Genomic DNA, 19,153 nt, shown 5'->3' on the forward strand with positions numbered 1-19,153 from the left:
CCTCCTGTACCCTCCCTTCTCCTCCCCTTCTCTCCTTTCCTTTCCTTTCTTTCTTTTTTTCTTTTTTTCTTCTTTTTTTCTTTCTCCTCTCCTCTCCTCTCCTCTCCTCTCCTCTCCTCTCCTCTCCTCTCCTCTCCTCTCCTCTCCTCTCCTCTCCTCTCCTCTCCTCTCCTCTCCTCTCCTCTCCTCTCCTCTCCTCTCCTCTCCTCTCCTCTCCTCTCCTCTCCTCTCCTCTCCTCTTTTCCTTTTTTTCCTTTTCCTTTTCCTTTTCCTTTTCCTTTTCCTTTTCCTTTTCCTTTTCCTTTTCCTTTTCCTTTTCCTTTTCCTTTTCCTTCCTTTTTCTTCTACTGGCTCCACCGTTGAAGGCAAAACTCTCTTATTCTCCTCCACGTCTCACTAGAAAATGGAGAGTCTCAAGTTGTTACTGAGTAATTTTGACAGACTTTCAGAGGAAAAAAGAAAAGCTGCCTCCTCCCTGGATCCCTCTGGCAGAGGCAAGCTACAACTGTGACTTCAGCAACAGCAAAGGCAGGAGTGCCAGTACCTGTCTGTGGGCCCAAGCAGCCGAGAGAAGTTGTCAATCATGAACTCCTTGTGACTGCGGGTCAGGATGACCACTGCCTGGCACAGGAAGGGCACAAACGTGCTCTGCTGCGCAGACGATGTGCAGCTGCGCAGGATGTAGAGAATCGGTGGCACCTTAAAGAAGAAGGGAAGAAAGAATGACTTGCTGCATCCTGGACTCTGCAGAGCCTAACCATGGACATTCAGCGCATGAGCAGTGCCTGCTCCCTTGACATGCTGTCAAGGCCTAAGCCTAAATTTCATTCCAGCCACCCTGTCCAAGCCCTGCCTCTGCACTCAGGCTGTGCTTCTTTAGCACAAGAAGCAAACGGCACAAGGCATACTGCAACAGCCAGAAAAAGTCCAAGACACATGGAAGAAAGTCTCTTACGTTGCAACAGATGTCCTTCCCATGCATCTGCAGAAAGGTGGTCATCCACTTCCCAGCAGCACGCACACGCACTCCTTTGGCTTTCCGGAAGGTCTCCTTAATAGCCGTCATGAAGTCAACAGTGCGTTCGAGGGGGAGGTTTCTGCACACGATCTGCAGAGAAATGAGAAGATCCCATCACTGCTCTGCGGCAGCCGTTCAAAACATAAAGCGGACTTGAGGGCATTCTTAGTTCAGTGGCTTGCCGGTCATTCAGGCGGCAACCACAACGCTCCTGCTGTCTGTACCCTGCTGTTTATACGGAAGGCGGTTGAGCCTTCTCTCAGCTTCTGCACCCATGGTGTTTGCTTACATGCAAAGCCTACCTCCCAGCAGCCACAGCCACACATGCATGCAAGTGCACACACACACACAAATGCACATCATGGAGTCAGCTCCTTGTACTGGGCGCCTGAAGGTCAGACATAGCTCAGAACCTCCTGCTACTTGCTGAGAAAAGCAGTCTCAGGGTGACAGCTCATTTCGGAAATGGTGTGAGAGGCTGGGGGCAGCATAGGGTCATGCAGAATTCTACTCTCAGAGATCCTACCACCCCTTTTTGGGTCCACTTACTCTTGCCATTTTGGACGTGGTCTGGAGCTGAGAGACGACACTGCAGGCATGCAGCCTCTCACACAGGCTCCTGATGTCACCTGTCTCGATTACTCTGTTGGTCGCTTTGGCTGGAAAGAGCACAGGGAGAAAAGGGAAGTCATGCTTCTGGAAATGGAACTGCTTTCCATGGGGGAGAGACAGAGGACAGGGTGGGGACAAGAAGAGAACTGCGCACAGTGCCTCTCCCTCCTGTAAACAGGGCCCAGCCTGTGGGGCTCTGGTAGTGCTGCGGAGGAGAGCAGAGGGCTGGAGCACACCTGCTCTACTCACCTTGGATTTGGAGAAGGGAGCTTAGACAGGTGACGGCCAGCTGGCGGGATGTGGGCATGAGGTCACAAGTCAGAGGCGCCAGCAATCCCACCAAGGAGCCAAAGTGCTCACAGACATCTCTTCTCTACAGGGGTGAGAGGCAGGAACAAAGCTGTAGACAGCCCCAGCTCTTCCCCCATCCGTGCCTTCCCCACACCATGACACAGCATGCACTGTTGGGTGGAGCTCGCCTTCCAGCTCAGGGGCACTGGGGAGGGAGCAGGGGGCATGCAATGGGGCTCTTTACTCACTTGAAGTTCTTCACAAACAGCCAGCAGCTGGGAGCAGGTCTGCAGGGCCCTCTTGCGCTCCCACACGTTCTTTGATATCATAGATCTCTGCAGGACCTGGGGTAGAGCATCTGTCTCACTGAGGATATCTTTTCTTTCCCTTCTTGCCACCCCTCTCCCTGTCCCTCCTTTCCCAGCACTTTCCCTCAAGGCCTGCCCTGTAGCTCCATGTGGCCTCCCGCCTCACTGAGCACTGGCACTGCTGCTCCTGCTCTCTGCAGACACTCCTGCCTCCTAACCCAGGAGCTTTTCCTTAGCTGTGGCCTGCCAGGGGCTGGCTCCTGCCTTCCCCCCTGCAGGGCCCATTTCTCTGCCCATTTCTGAACTCGCTATGAGCTGGCACGTCAGCAGGAGATTTCTCCCCCTCTGATTGTCCTCTCAGTCCCCAGATCTCTGCCCCCACTATTGACAGGCACCATGCTTTCTCCTTTGCCCCACACATACTCACATGGACTATGTTTTGGAAGAAGCCGCCGGTGGGCTCTGTCTCAAGCAGAACCGCCATGAGCCGGCCCAGAGCTTTCAGTGATCTTTGCTGAAGCTGAAAGCAGAAGAGGGGATTGAGGTGTAGCATCACGGCTGCTGCCAGAGCATAGGTTGTGTGTACTGAGGTAGGGTTTGAATGAGAGGTGGCCGGGAAAGTTACGGCAGGTTACCTGCAGGTACTGCGCTGCTTGCTGTGACTTCCTGATCTTTACCATCACCTCTGCTGAAGGGTGTGTCACAACGTTTTTGCAGCACAGGACCAACATCTCACGCATGTCCTTGCTTTCGAATGAGGGCTTCAGCTTGCTGACAGGAGGAAAAAAGGAAGAGAAAGCAGAAAGGCCATTTACCAGTGCTCCAGACTGGTTCAGACAACATCTGAGTTTCTCCTAACCGACAGCTACAAAGCCAATACTCCCAGCTCATGCTGCTGAGCACTGTCTTCAGTTCCAGCAGCGCCTGCCTCCTCCCCGGCAGCAGTGAACCACCTCCTGCTGGGAAGGGAAGGACACCCCGGCTCTCCCTTCTCTTCCCTGCCAGGGGACAGGAACACCAGGGCCTTTCTGCCTGCCCCGAACCTCAGCTTCGCCACACACAACAGCCCAGCCATCTCTCCTGTAGATGCAGCTCCTCACCCCCTGCCCCCTCCAGGCCTTCAGGAGCTACCCAAAATGGGGACCACCATCCTGCCTTGCAACCCCAGACCTTACCTCAACTGCTCCAGGGCCAGAACCACCTTGAAGGGCACCGGGGAGACAGGGATGCCCGAGTAATACTTCTTCAGCAAGTCCTGCAAGTCCCAGAGAGACACTGTCAAGGCGGGCACGAGGCATACGAGAACTGTTCCACCCGGTCCCAAGACTGCCACACACTGGCCCCATCACTCCCACAATTCCCATGGAAGCACTGCAGGATGCAGCGGCTCCACAGCTGGTGCACCTAGTGCACCTAGCCCACTGCCCAGCCGCTGCCTGCCAGCACCCAAGGTCCCCACCAGCTGGAGACATGTAGCTGATGGAGACCTGGATGCCCCCAGGGAAGCGAGCCTCGTGGCACAGCCCAGAACTCCTCTGCAGACAGCCCTGTCTCTAGGTACTCACCATCAAGATCTCCAGCAGCTTGCTCTTCAAGGAGGGGTTAAAACAGGAGTCACCCACAGCCTGGAAGGCAGAGCTGAAGTTGGTGATGCTCTGCACCAGCGCAAGGTTGTTCTGCAAGTCCTGAAGCCCAAGAGAGAAGAAACATTCTTTGAACTGCAGGAAGGGACAAGGGCTGCAAGGGGGACATTTGGGGGCAACACTAAGGAAAGGGCTTGGATCTTCATCTGGGCACAAACCATTCCCCAAGGGACCTTTGGAAAGGGAAGGCCTATCTCAGCATCCCCCCATGTGGATGGGCTGCAGCTGGGTGCTCAGGCACCCTGGCACACTTTGAGCTCTCACCCGGCAGCTGCAGCTGTACAGCATCAGGATGTTGCCCACGATGTCTCCCTCCAGGTGGGCAAGCAGCTGTTCCTTCGTGGCACACAGTGCCAAGCTGCCGTGGGCGAGCATGAGAGCGCTGCGTGTGGCATGAGCTCTCCTGCTGTCCAGCTCCATCTGTGTGGGGAGAAATGCCTTGAGACACTTGCGATGCACCTGAGCTCCCAAGGCAGGAGCTGCTGTGAAAATAAGACAGAAGAATGCCAAGATGGAAACCCGTAACGCTTTACCTTCTTGCGCCTGGAAATCCTTGCACTGTGGCCTTTGCACAGCCTGGACGCAAACATGGTGAGCGTGGCCAGGACTGTTTGGAAGTTGCTCTCAGCAGCATGGCTGAGAAGAGAGATCACTCCCTGCACAAAAGAACAAGGGGCAGTTGGCACAGGCCTGAATCTACAGGTCCTCACCTGAGGAAAATGGCAGCAGGGAGGAGATGGAAAGGCCCGGAGCAGGGCCAGGAGAAGGAGAGGAGAGCTCACCTGGGCCTCAGATGGCTCCTCCATGTTTGCTTCCTCCAGGTGCAGCAGCAGCTTCTCCTGGACGTGGAGGACTCCCTTACAGGCTCCCAGCACTGTCCCCAGAGCCTTGTACAGGAAAGACTGCATGGGAAGGGAAGGAAGAAGATGAGATGTGGCAGCAGCTGACCTGCTGGCAGAGGGCCAGGTGGGAAGGACCCACGCTCATTGGGAGTTGCTGAGAGCAGCTGCAGGGCTGAGCTTTAGCCATCCCTGGGCAGATTGCAGGGAAAGGCCCTCTGGGGGGCACGGGTCGGGGAAGCAGCATCAGCATCTCGCGTGGGCAGAGCACCTGATGCAGCCCCGGCCCCAGTTGGGCACCTGCAGCTGCACCGCTGGGTAGAGCCGGGGGGAACTCACCTTTTCTCCAGAGCTGCTGGCAGAGCTGCTCAGCCGCTGGCTCAGCTCGCAGCTCAGGGCCTCAGTCCAGGCCTCATCCCCTATGGTCTCCAGTGACGCCCTCAGGAACTGTTGGAAAACAGGAGAAGACAATGTTCCCTTGCCCTTTGCCTCTTCCCTCACTCCCAAGTGGCTGCAGTCTTCTGGGAAGAGGTGCCTGGAAGAACAGTCCCTCTCCCAGCTCCCCCAGCATTCCCTCCATTAAAGCCGCCTGCCGCTCTTCTCCTAAGACCCCCCTGGGCTTGGGACAGAGCGGAAGAGGCAGCGCCACAAAGGCGTGCGGCTGCTCCGCAGCAGCGTTGGAGAGGCTGTTCCTGTCCCACAGTGGCTCATATGGGAGTGGGGCTACTTGGGGCAGGCAAGCACTTCTCTGCACCGCGCCTCCCGGCAATGCTGTACCTTTAGCAGACGGCGCTCAAACTCTGCAGTGTCCGGGAAGCTCTCCTCTTTCCCTGCACAGCAAAAGACCGTTACTTGGGATCAAGCCACAAAAGAAGAGCTGCTGCAAACCTGGCTTGGCCTGGGCACTTGACATTGCCAAGCTGGGACCCGCACCCCCTCCACAATGACCTGTCCCTCCCCACAAACACTGTCCCTGCAGGAACACAGAACTAACTGCTCCAGGACTGCTGTCTGAGGGGATGTAAAGGGCCCATCTGTGTCCTGGAATAGGCAGATCACTGGGGGGAAAGGTCCCCGGGCCTCAGTGCTGTCTCCCTGGAATGGGAACAGCAGCAGAGCAAGCACTGGGCTGCAGACAATGCTTCCCCTCTGCCACACTGCAGAGGTACATTTTCAGTCCACCCCTTCCCTGCCTCTGCCTCTCCCTCCCCACCAGCGCTTTACCTTCAAGGCACTGCAGCAGCAGGGGGATCTCAGTAGCCCACATGGCCCCCACAGCTCTGTGGAACCTGCTGTGGAGGTTTTTCATCAGCAGTAAGGCAGCGGCTTGGAGTTCGCTGCCTGCAACAGGACTCCCTGCCACCACCTGAGTGAGAGCAAGGAGAAGCAGGGTCACCTCTGCAGCAAGAGCAGCTGCTTCTCCCCAGGAGGGAAGCAGCTTGGCTCTGCTCTGTCAGGCAAGGAACAGCCAACAGCTTTGCCCATGGCTGTGCTGCTTTTTCCTGGGGGCTCATGACACTTGGCCTCTGGAGCATCTACTCACCAGCAGGCGCGCCAGCAGTGTCTGAGGAGTCAGCAGTGGGCCTGCGAGGAGAAAAAAGTGCTGAGTAAGACTCCAAGACAGTCCGTGCCCAGCCACGCACACCTCTGCTGTCCCTTCTAGGTGATAACACAGGTCAGCAGAGCTCTCTGGGGGAGTTTCTGCTCCTACCTTGAAACATGGAGCTGACAAAATGAGGATCCAGATCTTCTATCCGCCGTCCTGTCAGGTCCTCTCTCTTAGACAGGGCTTGGACACAGCGGGAGACCGGGATCAGCATGCCAGTGTACTGAGCTGGCACCACAAACAGTAGCAGCCGCGGCCACAGGAGCTGTAAGGAGCAAGGCAATTGAGCAAGTCAGCATTCCTGCCTCCGCTCAGAGATGAAGAGGACTCTGTCAATTTCCCTGAGTCTTGTGTGCTTCAGAGCATGTTGGAGGAGAGACCTGGGGTGTTGGAATGGGATGTGAAGGCAAGGAACAGCAGCAGGGCAGAGTGTGACTTACTTTGGACATCCCTCTCACAGAGACGTCCAGTGTCCCCAGGATGTCCATGCATAGCTCCTGCAGGGCTCCTTCTTCCTGGGCTTCCCGGGTAGAAAGGTCTCCGGCTGCCTGCACAACAGTGGTGTTGAAATGCTGGTTACGCTCAGTTCTCAGGAGCCTCTCAGGTTCTGTGCCACCCTCTGAGCAGCACAGGTCTTCCAAAAGAACATGCTGCCCACTGTCCTTACCCTTCTTCCTGCAGTGCGGCTGAACTCACTGAAAATGTGCCCCACCACATCCCAAGCTGAGCAGCTCCGGGCGTTAGCATTCAGCAGATCATTAATGAAATGCAGAATGGCCCTCCTCACCTGCCAGGGGTCAATTGTGGGTGTGATTTTTCTGGTCACAAGGCAAAGGGAAGCCACCTGCTCATTGGGGCAGCCCTTTGAGCATGAGCAGAGACAAGAGCAGAGGAGAAGCTTTGGCTTCTGAGGTGAGGGCCAGGCCTTAGCACCAGGCTGTCTGCTTTCCATGCACAGCACAGGGACCTGCCTGCTCCACTCTGCCTGCTCTCCCCACAGGAACCATCACGACAGTGTGGTCAATGCCCCAGCACCTCCCTGGTCACCCCAGCCCTGCCCATGCTGCCAGCAGCATCACCACCCCCACAGCACTTTCTGTTCCCAAACCAGCTCACCCGGATCCTGGAGTCGCTGCACAAACGCTGCACAGCCTCAACAACCTGGGGCAGCTTCTCCGTCATCATGGGCTCTGCAAGAGATGCGCAGAAGCATGAGTGGAGCCACAGCCCAGATGGCAGAAGGGATCTCTGGAAGTCCTGAGCTGTGGTACTGACCATCAGAGCGAGCCAGAGCACCAAGCAGATCCAGGGCTGCCACGCATCCAGCCTCCCAGTCATCTTCCAGCTGTGACTGCAGAAACAGGATCGTTTCCTCGGGGCAGATCCGGGCTGCAGGGAGGAAATCCCTCACTGAGTTAGCGAGCAACTCACGCCCATTCCTAAGGTTTGTGAGAGAGGCTTTGGCCAGGGCACCGCCAGGCATCACCAAAGCTCCTCTCCTTACCCTGCAGCATGATGCAGTGAGTCAGCTCTGCATGATCAGCCTCGCTGTGCTGTTTGGTGTTGTCATAGAGCTGTGGGAACAAGGTCCATTTGAGAAAATCACATCAGCACTGAGGATGGAAAAGACACTGTGCTGCCCATTCTCATCACCTTGGGCACTCTTGGGAAGAGGACTGGCCCACCCTACAGCATCCCTGGGGACACATGCATGGCTCTGGAGCAGCCTCGGGCACAGTGGAGCTAAGGCTGAGTCGCCTTACTCAGGGACTTGGAGCTTTGCAGTCCTCCTGAGACTTAGCTAGAGGGAAACTGCTGTAGGTGCAAGGATAGGCTCCCCTTACCTGGTAGAACAAGGCACCGGTGATGTCCAGAAACCTGTCCTTTGGGATGACACACTCAATGCCCTCTAAGGCCTCCAGGAAGATAGTGAGGCTCTGCAAGAGACCAGGAGAGGACGAAAGGGATAAAGCCACATCTAGCCAGTTGGGAGCGGAGAAACTGCTTCCCAATTGTTTCTTCGCGGGGAGAAGCTCTCACACAGGCATTCTTGTTTATTCCCCACCTCCCAGCAGCACCAAGAGAGTCTCTGCTCTCAACCAGGCTCTGTTTGGGCATTGTTTGCAGGCATTTCCCACCCAGCAGCCCTCTTCTCCCCCATCAGATGCAACTGGATATGGGCCCCCCGGTTCTTAACACAGAGCTTCTCAGGCACTCAGAGCCCCACAGTGGTGGTGGTAAAACCTCCCATCCCCAGGAGATGAGCCCCAGTGACTCTTGGCTCCCTCCTGGCTCCTGTCTGGGTTGTTCATTCTTTGACTGAAGAGCTCAGGAAGCCTCAGACCTCCCTTGAACACCTGTTTCTTCTTTATCCAAGGGCTCCCCACCTCCTCCCTGCATCCCCCTGACCTCTTGTGGCACTGCACTTGCACTGGCCCCATATCCATCCTGAGCCGTGCGCAGCATCTCACCTTGGCCACCCTGCAGGTGTCTTGGATCTCCTGACACGGGTGAATGAGCCAGAGGAGCTGCTCCCAGACTTGCTCTCGGTGCAGCTCCTCTTGCAGGAGGACAGCCATCATGGCAGCCACAGCCCCAACGACTGCCTGTTTGTCCTGGAGAGGGATCACAAAAGCTCGGCGTCAAAGACTGAAGGTCTGCCTTTCCAACAGAGAGGGCTTTCTCTTTCCCTTCCCTTTCCCCATACTCCCATGCCCAGCAGGAGATGAGCTCGCTCTGGAGGGCAGGCAGATTTTCCCCATACCCTCATCCCCAGCTCTTCCTGCCACAATGCTGTGACACGTGGCTGCTTTCTGGCACAGAGCCAGTTTGGGACCCTTTGCAGAGCCAGCCCACTCCCCCTCTTCACCCCTCGGCTCTCAGCCTGCTGGGCACAGACAGAGCTGCCGACATGGGTGCCCCCGCTGCCATCCTGGTCTGGGAGTGCAGCAATGCTCACCTCCTCCTCCTGGCAGTCCTGCCAGTTCTGCACCACAGAGAAGAGCAGCTCGTGAATGTTCTCATAGATTTGCTCTTTCTCCATGGCAGGCCAGGGGCACTGGGTTCCAGAGGACAAGGTCATCTTGACTCCATCCAGCCACTGTTTCACAACTGAAAAAAACATAATAATAATTAAAAAAAATAATATTTTTTTTTAAAAAGAGAGTGAAAGAAAAGGGAGCCAGTGAGAGTCTGCAGCAGGGCGAGGTGCAAGGGCTGTCCCGAGGCCCCCTGCTCTGGGTCCAGCACTCACCAGCACAAGCGATGCGCAGGATCCGGCCACTCTTCACCTGGCCCACCACACTGCGCAGGCCGGCCAGCGTCAGCCACACGAAGGGGATGCACTGTGGAGCTGCAGAGAGGAAGGAGAGGGCCACAGTCAGTCTTGGCAGCGAGGAAGGAGGGGCTGCAGCCCTGCATCCCCCAGCTGAATGCAGATCACGCGCGGAGGGGAGAGGCCCCTTTCCCGGTTGTTATAGATGTCAGGAGGCTGAGGGCACTCTACCATATGTGCTGAAGAGTTTGCTCAGGGTGACGAGCACAAACTCCTTGGACATCTCCCCTGTGGCCTTCAGGAGGCTCTGGAGCTCAGCCATCACCAAGGTGAAGTGCGTCTGAGCCAGAGCCACCAGGACATTGCTGGCAGCTGTCCTCACATTGGCTGTCACGCCCTGAAAAAGAGTCTCTGGTGACACATGGCACGGGAGACTGCCTGAGGCCCTTGGAAGGCCTAAGCCACCATGATCCACCAGCAGAACACCAGCGTGGGCAGGCGGCTCCTTTTGCCTTTGGGAGTGACCCCTCACCTGGGCTGCTGTCAGGTCCTGGGACACCTCTGCCAGCAGCCGGTTCACCACTCCGCAGGGCGGGCGGCTGTCGGCTTCCCTCAGGGCGCTCTCCAGCTCACAGTACGCCTGCACTCGGTCACCCTGGGGACAAGGATCAGTTACATTTGCTTTGCCCACTGCCACCCATCGCTATGTGGATGTGCTGCCGGGGCCTGGCACCCACGGGACCGTGGCACTGGGCCAGGAGGGCAAGGATTGATGGTTGGATGTCCCCAACTCACCTCCTGATCTTGCAGGCGCTGCAGCAGTAAAGTCACGGCGCAGGTAGGGACAGGGCTTGACACCCTGCTTCTCTCCCTGCGACGTGTTCGCCTGGGCATGCAGCCCACACAGGCAAAGAGACCTGGAAGGAAAGAGCAGAGCAGCTGCCGCTGGTGTTGCTTGGAGCCAGGGCTGAGCATCCGACCAGCTCTGGGAGGAACACTCCTCCAGCCCCACAGCACGAGGCTGAGTTGATGGGGGAAGGGGAGAGAGTCATCCCCTTGCTGGGGTACTGGGGAAACCACCGTGGGCAGCTGCACTCAGCAGAGCAAGGACAGTGCTGCTGGCACGTCCTAAACACATTGGAGGCACACATGTGCTCAGGCACATGTGTCACGGTCCAGAGAGGTGGAGGGAGCTCACCTCGAAGGGCTCTCAGCCGCTCCATCGCAGCAGGATATGTCCAGACAGACACAACGCTCTCTCTGGCTCCTCTTCCTGCGGGTCCCACAAGCGGACTGAGCCACCGCTCCCACCGCTGCCACAAGGGTGTATGAGGTAGCCACTGTGACATCACACCGCAGTGTCACCTCACAGAGAATGACGTGTCCTGGGCTGGAGACCAGACAGCATGCAAGGCAACCCTGCAGGCCCTCAAACACAGCATGTTTTTGTGACACAATCAGCTCTGGGGTTCCAGTTCCATGCTGATGCAGGGAATCACCTCAGCGGGTGAGGGAGAGCCCCTGCCCGGGAGCAGCTGCTGGGCACCGTTGCCCGGCATTGTCTTGGTGACTGGGGATTCCATGCCGGGAGGCACTGAGGCCCCCATCTGCTGCCCAGACAACCTCTCCAGAGAGATTTGCTGTCTTAAAAGGGCACGTGTCAGAGACGTTAAGGAGACTGACCAAACAAGAAGACCACCATCCGCTTGTTGTCATTCAAGTAGGGTCATGGGAGGCTGCCACGAGGAAATGGCAGAACATCAGAAAAGGACTTTGCATCCCTTGGAAAGACGCTAAAGGGATTGGGAGTGCCAGGACTGTTCTCCTCTGTCCTTCTGACTGGAGGCTGAGTCCCAAAAGGAAGGAGGAGAATAGAGGTGGTAAATTACTGGCTGATTACTGGGATGGTATTGGGATCGAGGCTTTGTGTACCTTGATCTTGGGCACGCATTTGAGAGAACAGGTCCACATATGCAACTGACTGTTTTTGCATCTGAGCAGAGAAGTTAGTAATACTGAAAAAAATGATGGTGTTTCAGAAGATGACATGCACACTTAAGCTCAGTTTTAAATTCACGATTATTTTTGGAGTTGTAAGATGTGGGTACTACAAATGTAAATCACTGTCACTTGAACACAACTCACTAGAAACATTTCTGAGAAGCTGGCTCTGTTTCTGTCTCAAACAGGCTGAAAGAAGGCTACTTTTTAATTTTCTTTTTTATTATGAAGTTTCTTACTCTTCTCATTTCCCATAATATTGCAGAGAGTTAAATCAGTGAGAAGATACATATTTTGCAGGATCATTCTAATCCTCCATGATATTTGAAAGGCTTCTCCTTATTTACTAAATTAGTCTCAGTGTTACAAAAGTAGTTGATAAAAATATTAATATAATTATTCTTGTTTATAATATGTTATAACCTCACATTTTCCATTGTATAACATTGAGCCTGGGATGTACTTACACGGTAGCACTGCTAATTTGTTCATCCAGTTTGAAGACCAGCATGTGACCTCAGTGTACAATCAGGGAAAGTGTGGGAGTATGTATTTTTATCACATCTTCAATATTCTGTCTGATATTCTAAGAAGTCTTATTTTTTATTTGAGTCTGTATAGGCTGCATTTATGAAGTACTGACATCAAGCAGAAGCATAGAAGAGAGGGAGACTTCCTGATATGTCGCATAGGACTTCCTTCCCACATGTACACACATTCCTTGTCCACGTTTATACATCAGACCAGTGGGTAAGAGCCTATGTCCACAGAACTGGACATTTTGGAGCATGCTCCAAAATGAGATGGCACTGTCTAAATTGCCAGCTGTTGTAGATGGCTTTGATTGATGCTAGCTTCCAAATACTGTCTGAGGTCATTACAGACTAGAACCATACCCAGGACCCATCTAACAATCTGCCAGTAGGGATATAAAGGGCTCAAAGTCTGGAAAAAACTCCTTGGTTCTGCTTTAATTTTCAGGCAACACTACACAAATCCGGAAAAAGAAACTCCATTACCAGTCATGTTTTATCCCCACTGTGTGTTTAATGCAGCTAAGGCATTCTGTAACAAAGCCACAGTTCTTAGGGCTGAGGCTGTCCCTAAAAACATGTCTGAATCTGTTCCACTAGTGCTGGAACCCAGGGATATCTCTAATGATGGAAAGCAGATAAATGCCAGAATGGGAGTTGGTAAGAACAGTGTGATGTGGTTGTGGCTTTGGGGCTAGAGTGTTTAGCTCTGAAACTGCTGTACCTCACAGTCATTTGCTCCAAGGAGCCTTTCCACTGTTCTTGCCATGTAAAGCTCTCCTAACACATTTAAAATATACTCGGTATTCAGAGACCTTTTGGGCTTCATCCAGATGTGCAAAAGTACACATTTTTTATTTCTAATTCTTAAGCTTGGCACAAGTTTGGCTTCTTGAGACTGACATCACAATTGTAAAATGCTTTTAATGTTGGTGAGAGACAGGCTGAAAGACTTTATTTTGTCATTAACTCCCTGAGCAGAGACTGAGACTGTACTGTGTTTATTGTAAAGGAACAAAACTCTCATAGGTATTAAACTAAATAATTTCTTTGGGCTGAGCTCTAAACAAAATACCATTTTTAATACTGTTTTAAGGAATAACTGCAGGATTATTACCTTAATGAAAGCATTTATCTTATTTTTCTTATTATCCATGCTTTTATTATTCAAAACCTCTGGTGGATTTGCAGGTACTAGCATGGCTACACATAGACAATTTATGCTGTTTCTTTTGGGATTGATTTGTCAGTTTTATTCCTTTTCTTAAATTACAATGAAACAATACAAATAAGCATAAAATAGCTACTATACCTACAGTTTCAAAGATGACAGCTCATTATGGAAATGATGGCAATAAGCAGAAACAGCAAAGACCTTCCTATGCCCCGAAGCTGAGTTAACTTTGAGAGAGAGACTTGGACTGTGTGAGGGTAGAGATCCTCTGCACTTTGAATAAACTGTAGAACATCTACTGTGTTTTCACACTGCTCTGCTCCAAGTAGCTGTATAACTATGTACAGATCTGACACAGGAGCAAAAGAGTTCAAATCCAAATTTAAGTAGCATATGGTAAATAAAAACATATCAAACCTACACAGCAAAATATAGACTAAGATTGCCCATCTAGATAGGGTGGCAGAATAGTTTTAGTGCTCTACAAGATTGGACCATTTGGCACTTCCATAGCTTGTCAGACTATACCAAAATATGCAGGCACTTTACCATATGGAGTAAAAATCGAAAATAAAAGAAGCTGTGGTGCCTAGCAGCTGGTATGTCACAGATAAGCGAAAGCAACTGAACCAAAACTGTAACTATTGACATAAGAGATATCATAACTGCGTTAGGCCAGATGGTGAATGCAAAGTGCCACGATTCCACAGAAGTGAGTGATTTTGTACTGATTTATTCCACTTGATGTGCTGATCCTAAAGCACTGCTGACCAAACAGGCAGGGAGTGGCTGCAAGTCATGGAAAATGAGAAGTAGCAGAAAGACATCTTGTGGCAGCACATAACTTCATCAGGAGTGACACAATAGCAGTTTTCCTGGTAAATTAAAGCCTAGTGATTTCAGTCATGCACAAACGCCACAGCACAGGAAGGCTGGAGTTAGCTCTAAGCAATCTTCAGGGTGACAAAAATGGTACAGAGAGCTAGTATCAGAAAATTCCATTTCAGTGTTCTCAGTTCTATGCACCTTACCTCTATACATCAATGCATCAGTAGTTCTAGCCTCAGTGGTCCCCATGGTTCGTGTTCATTCTTGCTGCCCAAATGAACCCTGCAGCTCACTTTCACTCCTTGTTTCAGTACAGGCCAGAATGCTGGAGTTATTTATGTTAATAATATCTATGCAAAATTTACACTCGGTCTGTGTCATTTTTAGCTAGGTTGATTTCACTTTTGTAATTGACACTGCAGACTCACAAAAATGTGGGCTCCCTTAATTGAAAGAGGGTAGCAAATTACTCCATACAGCAAAGCTAAATGGTCAATGATAAGAATCTCTTCAGCCAATCTTGAACCTCAGAAAAAAATTCTGCATGATTTTGCAATGAAGAGGAAAATTCTCACTTCTGCTTTCCCACTGGCACCACTTTCACATCAGATAATTATCCTTGACAAGTTCTTAATAGATTGGAAAGAAAATTGAGGTTTTTAAGAGGTTTTCATAGACAATTTTTCCCACTTATAAAATTAAACATCTGCCTTTTCCATTGTTGTCATACATCTTGTGTATATAGATAGAAATACACTCTTAAATAGATAGAAATTAACACACATACATATATATGTCATACATAAGCACAGATGTTCACTCTGACATGCATATAGAAATCTAGCAGCAGACAGAAGTACTTCTCATATGTATAGAATGACCTTTTCAGTCCCACAGTCTGCTCAATATTCTTGGTTTTGGGTTGTTTTTCTTGTTTTTTTTTCTTTTCCTTTCAATTTGATTGAAAAGAACTTGTTCTTCTATTGGGCGGTTATTAGCAGCACCAAGTTCATTCCGTATATTTTTCTTCCAAATGTTTTGGAACACCTACTCAGAATCAGAGATTAAAAGACATCATAACTAATATTTTGAAAATTCTGATCAATTATACTGCTTTTTAAAGAAGATATCAAATGACTGAGTACTGTGAAGTAGCAAATTATCAGATTGCCCATTCCTCTCCCAGTTTATTTGCATTTCCATCTACTTCCCTCTCACCAAAGAAGCATTACATTCAGGTGCATATATAGACTTGCAGAAGCTTTCTGTAGTCTCAGCATCTTTACTGCAGTAATTCAGGTTGACTTCAGTGAATTGAGTTAGTACACTAATTTTTTTTCAGTAAAGAAAAACAAACAAAAAGCAACTAAGAAACACAGCAAGAATGGATGAGGTAAATTGTTTGCTTTTTTTGTTGCTGTTACAGACTGACACATGCTATCAGTAAAAATTCTCATGACTTCTAATGACTATATAATCTGAACAGCTTTTTTTTTTTTTTTTCCACTGAGTATCACAATATTTTCATAGAATCATAGAATCACAGAATGGCCTGGGTTGAAAAGGACCACAATGATCATCTAGTTTCAACTCCCCTGCTATGTGCAGGGTGGCCAATCATCAGACCAGGCTGCCCAGAGCCACATCCAGCCTGGCCTTGAATGCCTCCAGGGATGGGGCATCCACAGCCTCCTTGGGAACCTGTTCCAGTGTGTCACCACGCTCTGTGTGAAAAACTTCCTCCTAATATCTAATCTAAACCTCCCCTGTCTCAGTTTAAGATCATTCCCCCTTGTCCTATCACTATCCACCCTCATAAACAGCCGTTCCCCCTCCTATTAATATGCTCCCTTCAAGTACTGGCAGGCCACGATGAGGTCTCCCCGGAGCCTTCTCTTCTCCGGGCTAAACAAGACCAGTTCCTCAACCTTTCCTCATAGGAGAGGTGTTCCAGCCCTCTGATCATCTTAGTGGCCCTCCTCTGAACTTGCTCCAAGAGCTCCACATCTTTCCTGTATTTTGCCTTTAAAGTATTAGTTTGTGAGGCTTTAAATATTCTTCCAGACTGTTCGGTGCTGTCACTGCCTGACTTTTCATTTCCAGGTGCTCAGGTGACTGCACTGGGGATTGCAGCAAGCATGCAGACAGTGCTTAGTGTTTCTGCCTGGTACTGCCTGTTTGGAGATCTCATTAAAGCACGGAACTTCTGGTTCAGGAGAGGACGGCCTTGAGTGCTGGAGTTCAAGGAGTGTCTGGACAACACTCTCAGACACAGGTATCTGGAGTGGAGCCAGGAGCTGGACTCGATGATCCTTGTGGGTCTCTTCCAACTCAGGATATGATTCTATGGTTCTGTGATTTCTGTTATGTAATTTATATCTAACCTGAATTGTAGATAAGTACTCATTTTAAAAGCCCATCAGGATACTAAGAAATTCTAATGAGAGAAACTTATTATTCAGGATACTTCCAGGCCAGCTGGAACTGATGAATCAAGACTAATTTAAACCAACTCACATGCCAGCTGTGTTTTTAAAGAATATCTGTGGCTGCTGTTAACTGCAGATAGGGATTCACCAGATAAAGGAAAGTATATGCACAAATGTAAATGACACAATTTGATGATGGTGATTTTATCTCAAACTCATAGTTAGTGTGTGTTAGGCTGTTATGGTTCAAAGGTAATGTATTCTGTTTACACAAATGTTGTTACAAAGATACAAGGAGTCACGTTGCTAAAGAATAAATTCTAAATAAAATGTCCATATATTTTCATCATATCAAAATAGGCAGAGTGAACAGCTTCCAAGGGAGATAACTGTGTTTGTTTTATTATTAGGCATCTGTACCACTGATGACAACATTCAATAGTCTTTTAGATTAGTAGCAGAATATATCTGGCTGTAAGCTGGCAATTAAAGAGTGTGCTGCCTTTAGGTGTTTACTGTGAAAGGTGATTGTTTCTTTTCCTTCTTTGAAATGTATTATACAACACGTTGTCTGCAGGAGATGGAATATATTACAATTTAAAACTATCTGTGACCAAGAAAAGAGGTTATGTTCTTAGTAAATAACTCCAGTCTTAATATATTCTGGGAGTTGATGTTAAGGCTGTAAATATTTCATTCACAAGAGAATCCAAAGTCACAAATGTATGAATATTTTGTCCTTTATTAAATAGAACAACTGATCTCTCTTTAAATTGCTTGCAAGTGGAAAAATAAGTAAGCAAAAAAAGCAACCACAGCAGTCTCTGAGAAGACAAAAGATACTGAGAAGACAAAAAATACTACAAAAAGTGGGGAGACAGGTATAAAGGAAGAATAAAAAGAGCAGGAGCTCTCGGTCTGAGAAATGGGCTGTCTAGGTCTCCATACTAACAGACTGATAGGTATGAAGAGTCAATTTACATTCAGTAATAATGCTAGATACTTTGGAGAAATAGATCTGAGAAGGATAATGGCCAACAAGTCTGTAAGGAAAGGTTCTTTTTCAGGCAGTTTACACTTATCATATGTCCTCAAACATGAAGAAAAATACCCTCTACAAATGTATCCTATCAAATGTTATTGTAGATGTTACATGTGTCTGATTCTTCTGTGAATTAATACATTCTTGTTCTCCCCGTTATCTTGTGGAAGTGCATTTCTTGTGCTGTGCACTCTGTGAGAGTATTTCCCTTCAGCCTTTTTCATTTCATTTAATGTTACCTTGTTCCTGTCTTCTGAGAAAGGGCAAATGAGAGTCCTTTGAGATACCTTCTCTGGGTCATTCATTATAACAGGCAGATATGGTACAGATTCCTGTTATTAAGTTTGTTCAGATTTTCCTGTTATGAGATCCTGTTTTCAGTTGCTTCTAACTTCATCAGACATGAATGCCTCAGGCTGAAAATGTCAGTGCTACGTGCCTGCCTTGAGCTGATTTTTGTTTATTTATTAATTTATTTTAGAAGATTTCAGGCAAAGGAAATTAGCCACTTCTCAGAATGAAAGAAACAACCAGTTAGTTTTCAGTGTTAAGAAATACTCCATCAGTGTTCATCTTTGAGAGACAGACAAAACCTGAGCCAGAGGGCCTGCGATCTTGAGACCTGTGGGCTTTCCATCAGAAATGTACTCACAGTCACTGTGAGGAAATTTGTGCGGATCTGGCTGCATCCCCAGACTGAGGAATTTCCTTTCTTTCCATCTTCAGTAAAGACCTGGGGGCTTAATAGGTTTCTCTCTTTTGAATGTCACCCCCCGATGCCTTCTCTGGGCCATCAGATGTCCAGGTATCTAGTCTCCTACTTTGCAGAGCAGCTGAGGTGTCTATTCCCTGACAGTACCTGCCCAGCCTAGAAAGAGACAGTGGTGAAAAACATTAGCAGGGGAACATCAAGGCTGGGAGTAAGAGAAGGAAGGAGAAAGGTCAGGGAGAAGTTGGAATTAACTGGATGAGAGGACTGAGTAAAAGCCCATGGGAGGCAGCAGGCCAAATCAAGGTACAGAATTAAACTTCCTTAGAGGTGGAGGATCAGCATCAGTCCTTACCTCTGGTGCCATGCTCCTTTGTAAGACCAGGCAGGGCAGCTGGTGAAACTTTCATGGCATGTGCCTTGTTTTTTGTGATGTGATCCTGGGATCTGATCTATCAAACAGATAAACACTCAGAGCTGCTGCTTGAGTTAAAATGTGCTATATAATGCTCTGAGAAAAGAAAATTATGGTACATCTTTCTAATTGAGTATTCAGAATTAATATTTTTTTTACTCTTAATAGCTGTGTTTCAGCTCCCTCTTTAGAAAATGAAGACCTGCTCATTTGGTGGAAATGAAACAGAACTACAAATCCTTAACAGATCCAGAAGCAATGGACATAATGGGATGAAATGACTAATTTTGCCTCCAGTGTGCAGTTTCAGCAACCTGCAGGAGGTAAAATGTGCAGCCAAAACAGTGGCAAAAGAGAGCAAAACACAACAAAGAGCTGCTAAAGCCATACTAAAAAGCTAAGGTGTGCAGCAAAAGTCAGTAACATGATTA

General features: G+C 49.6%; 1 protein-coding gene and 1 long non-coding RNA gene across 3 annotated transcripts; one reads left to right on the plus strand and one right to left on the minus strand.

Moving 5' to 3' along the window:
* Positions 1 to 209: 209 nt before the first annotated feature.
* On the minus strand, positions 210 to 11,018 carry LOC116230701 (maestro heat-like repeat-containing protein family member 2B). 2 transcript variants are annotated; one of them, XM_090125134.1, is made up of 31 exons: positions 10,790 to 11,018; positions 10,387 to 10,508; positions 10,124 to 10,246; positions 9,823 to 9,988; positions 9,571 to 9,669; positions 9,277 to 9,428; positions 8,789 to 8,932; positions 8,162 to 8,254; positions 7,822 to 7,891; positions 7,593 to 7,706; positions 7,434 to 7,507; positions 6,985 to 7,104; positions 6,758 to 6,865; positions 6,423 to 6,582; positions 6,255 to 6,295; positions 5,936 to 6,077; positions 5,489 to 5,541; positions 5,051 to 5,158; positions 4,655 to 4,774; positions 4,406 to 4,528; positions 4,137 to 4,292; positions 3,795 to 3,914; positions 3,405 to 3,484; positions 2,865 to 3,000; positions 2,657 to 2,749; positions 2,170 to 2,265; positions 1,880 to 2,003; positions 1,568 to 1,677; positions 956 to 1,108; positions 545 to 699; positions 210 to 396 (listed from the first exon to the last, which is right to left on the minus strand). In XM_090125134.1, the coding sequence occupies exons 1-31, from the start codon at positions 10,938 to 10,940 to the stop codon at positions 345 to 347; spliced, it is 3,558 nt and encodes a 1,185-aa protein (XP_089981260.1). In that variant the 5' UTR covers positions 10,941 to 11,018; the 3' UTR covers positions 210 to 344. The 2 variants fall into 2 exon arrangements, with proteins under 2 accessions (XP_089981260.1, XP_089981268.1); XM_090125142.1 differs by lacking the exon at positions 6,985 to 7,104 and having other exon boundaries at positions 10,790 to 11,017.
* Positions 11,019 to 11,057: 39 nt separating this feature from the next.
* Positions 11,058 to 18,318, plus strand: LOC149920004 (uncharacterized). The gene is made up of 3 exons (XR_016460016.1): positions 11,058 to 11,468; positions 12,214 to 12,342; positions 16,231 to 18,318. It is a non-coding gene; the product is annotated as an uncharacterized LOC149920004 (long non-coding RNA).
* The last annotated feature ends 835 nt before the right edge of the window (positions 18,319 to 19,153 follow it).

This window comes from Phasianus colchicus, chromosome 1 (assembly GCF_987193195.1).
Source record: "Phasianus colchicus chromosome 1, bPhaCol1.hap1.1, whole genome shotgun sequence".
Lineage (NCBI taxonomy): Eukaryota > Metazoa > Chordata > Aves > Galliformes > Phasianidae > Phasianus > Phasianus colchicus.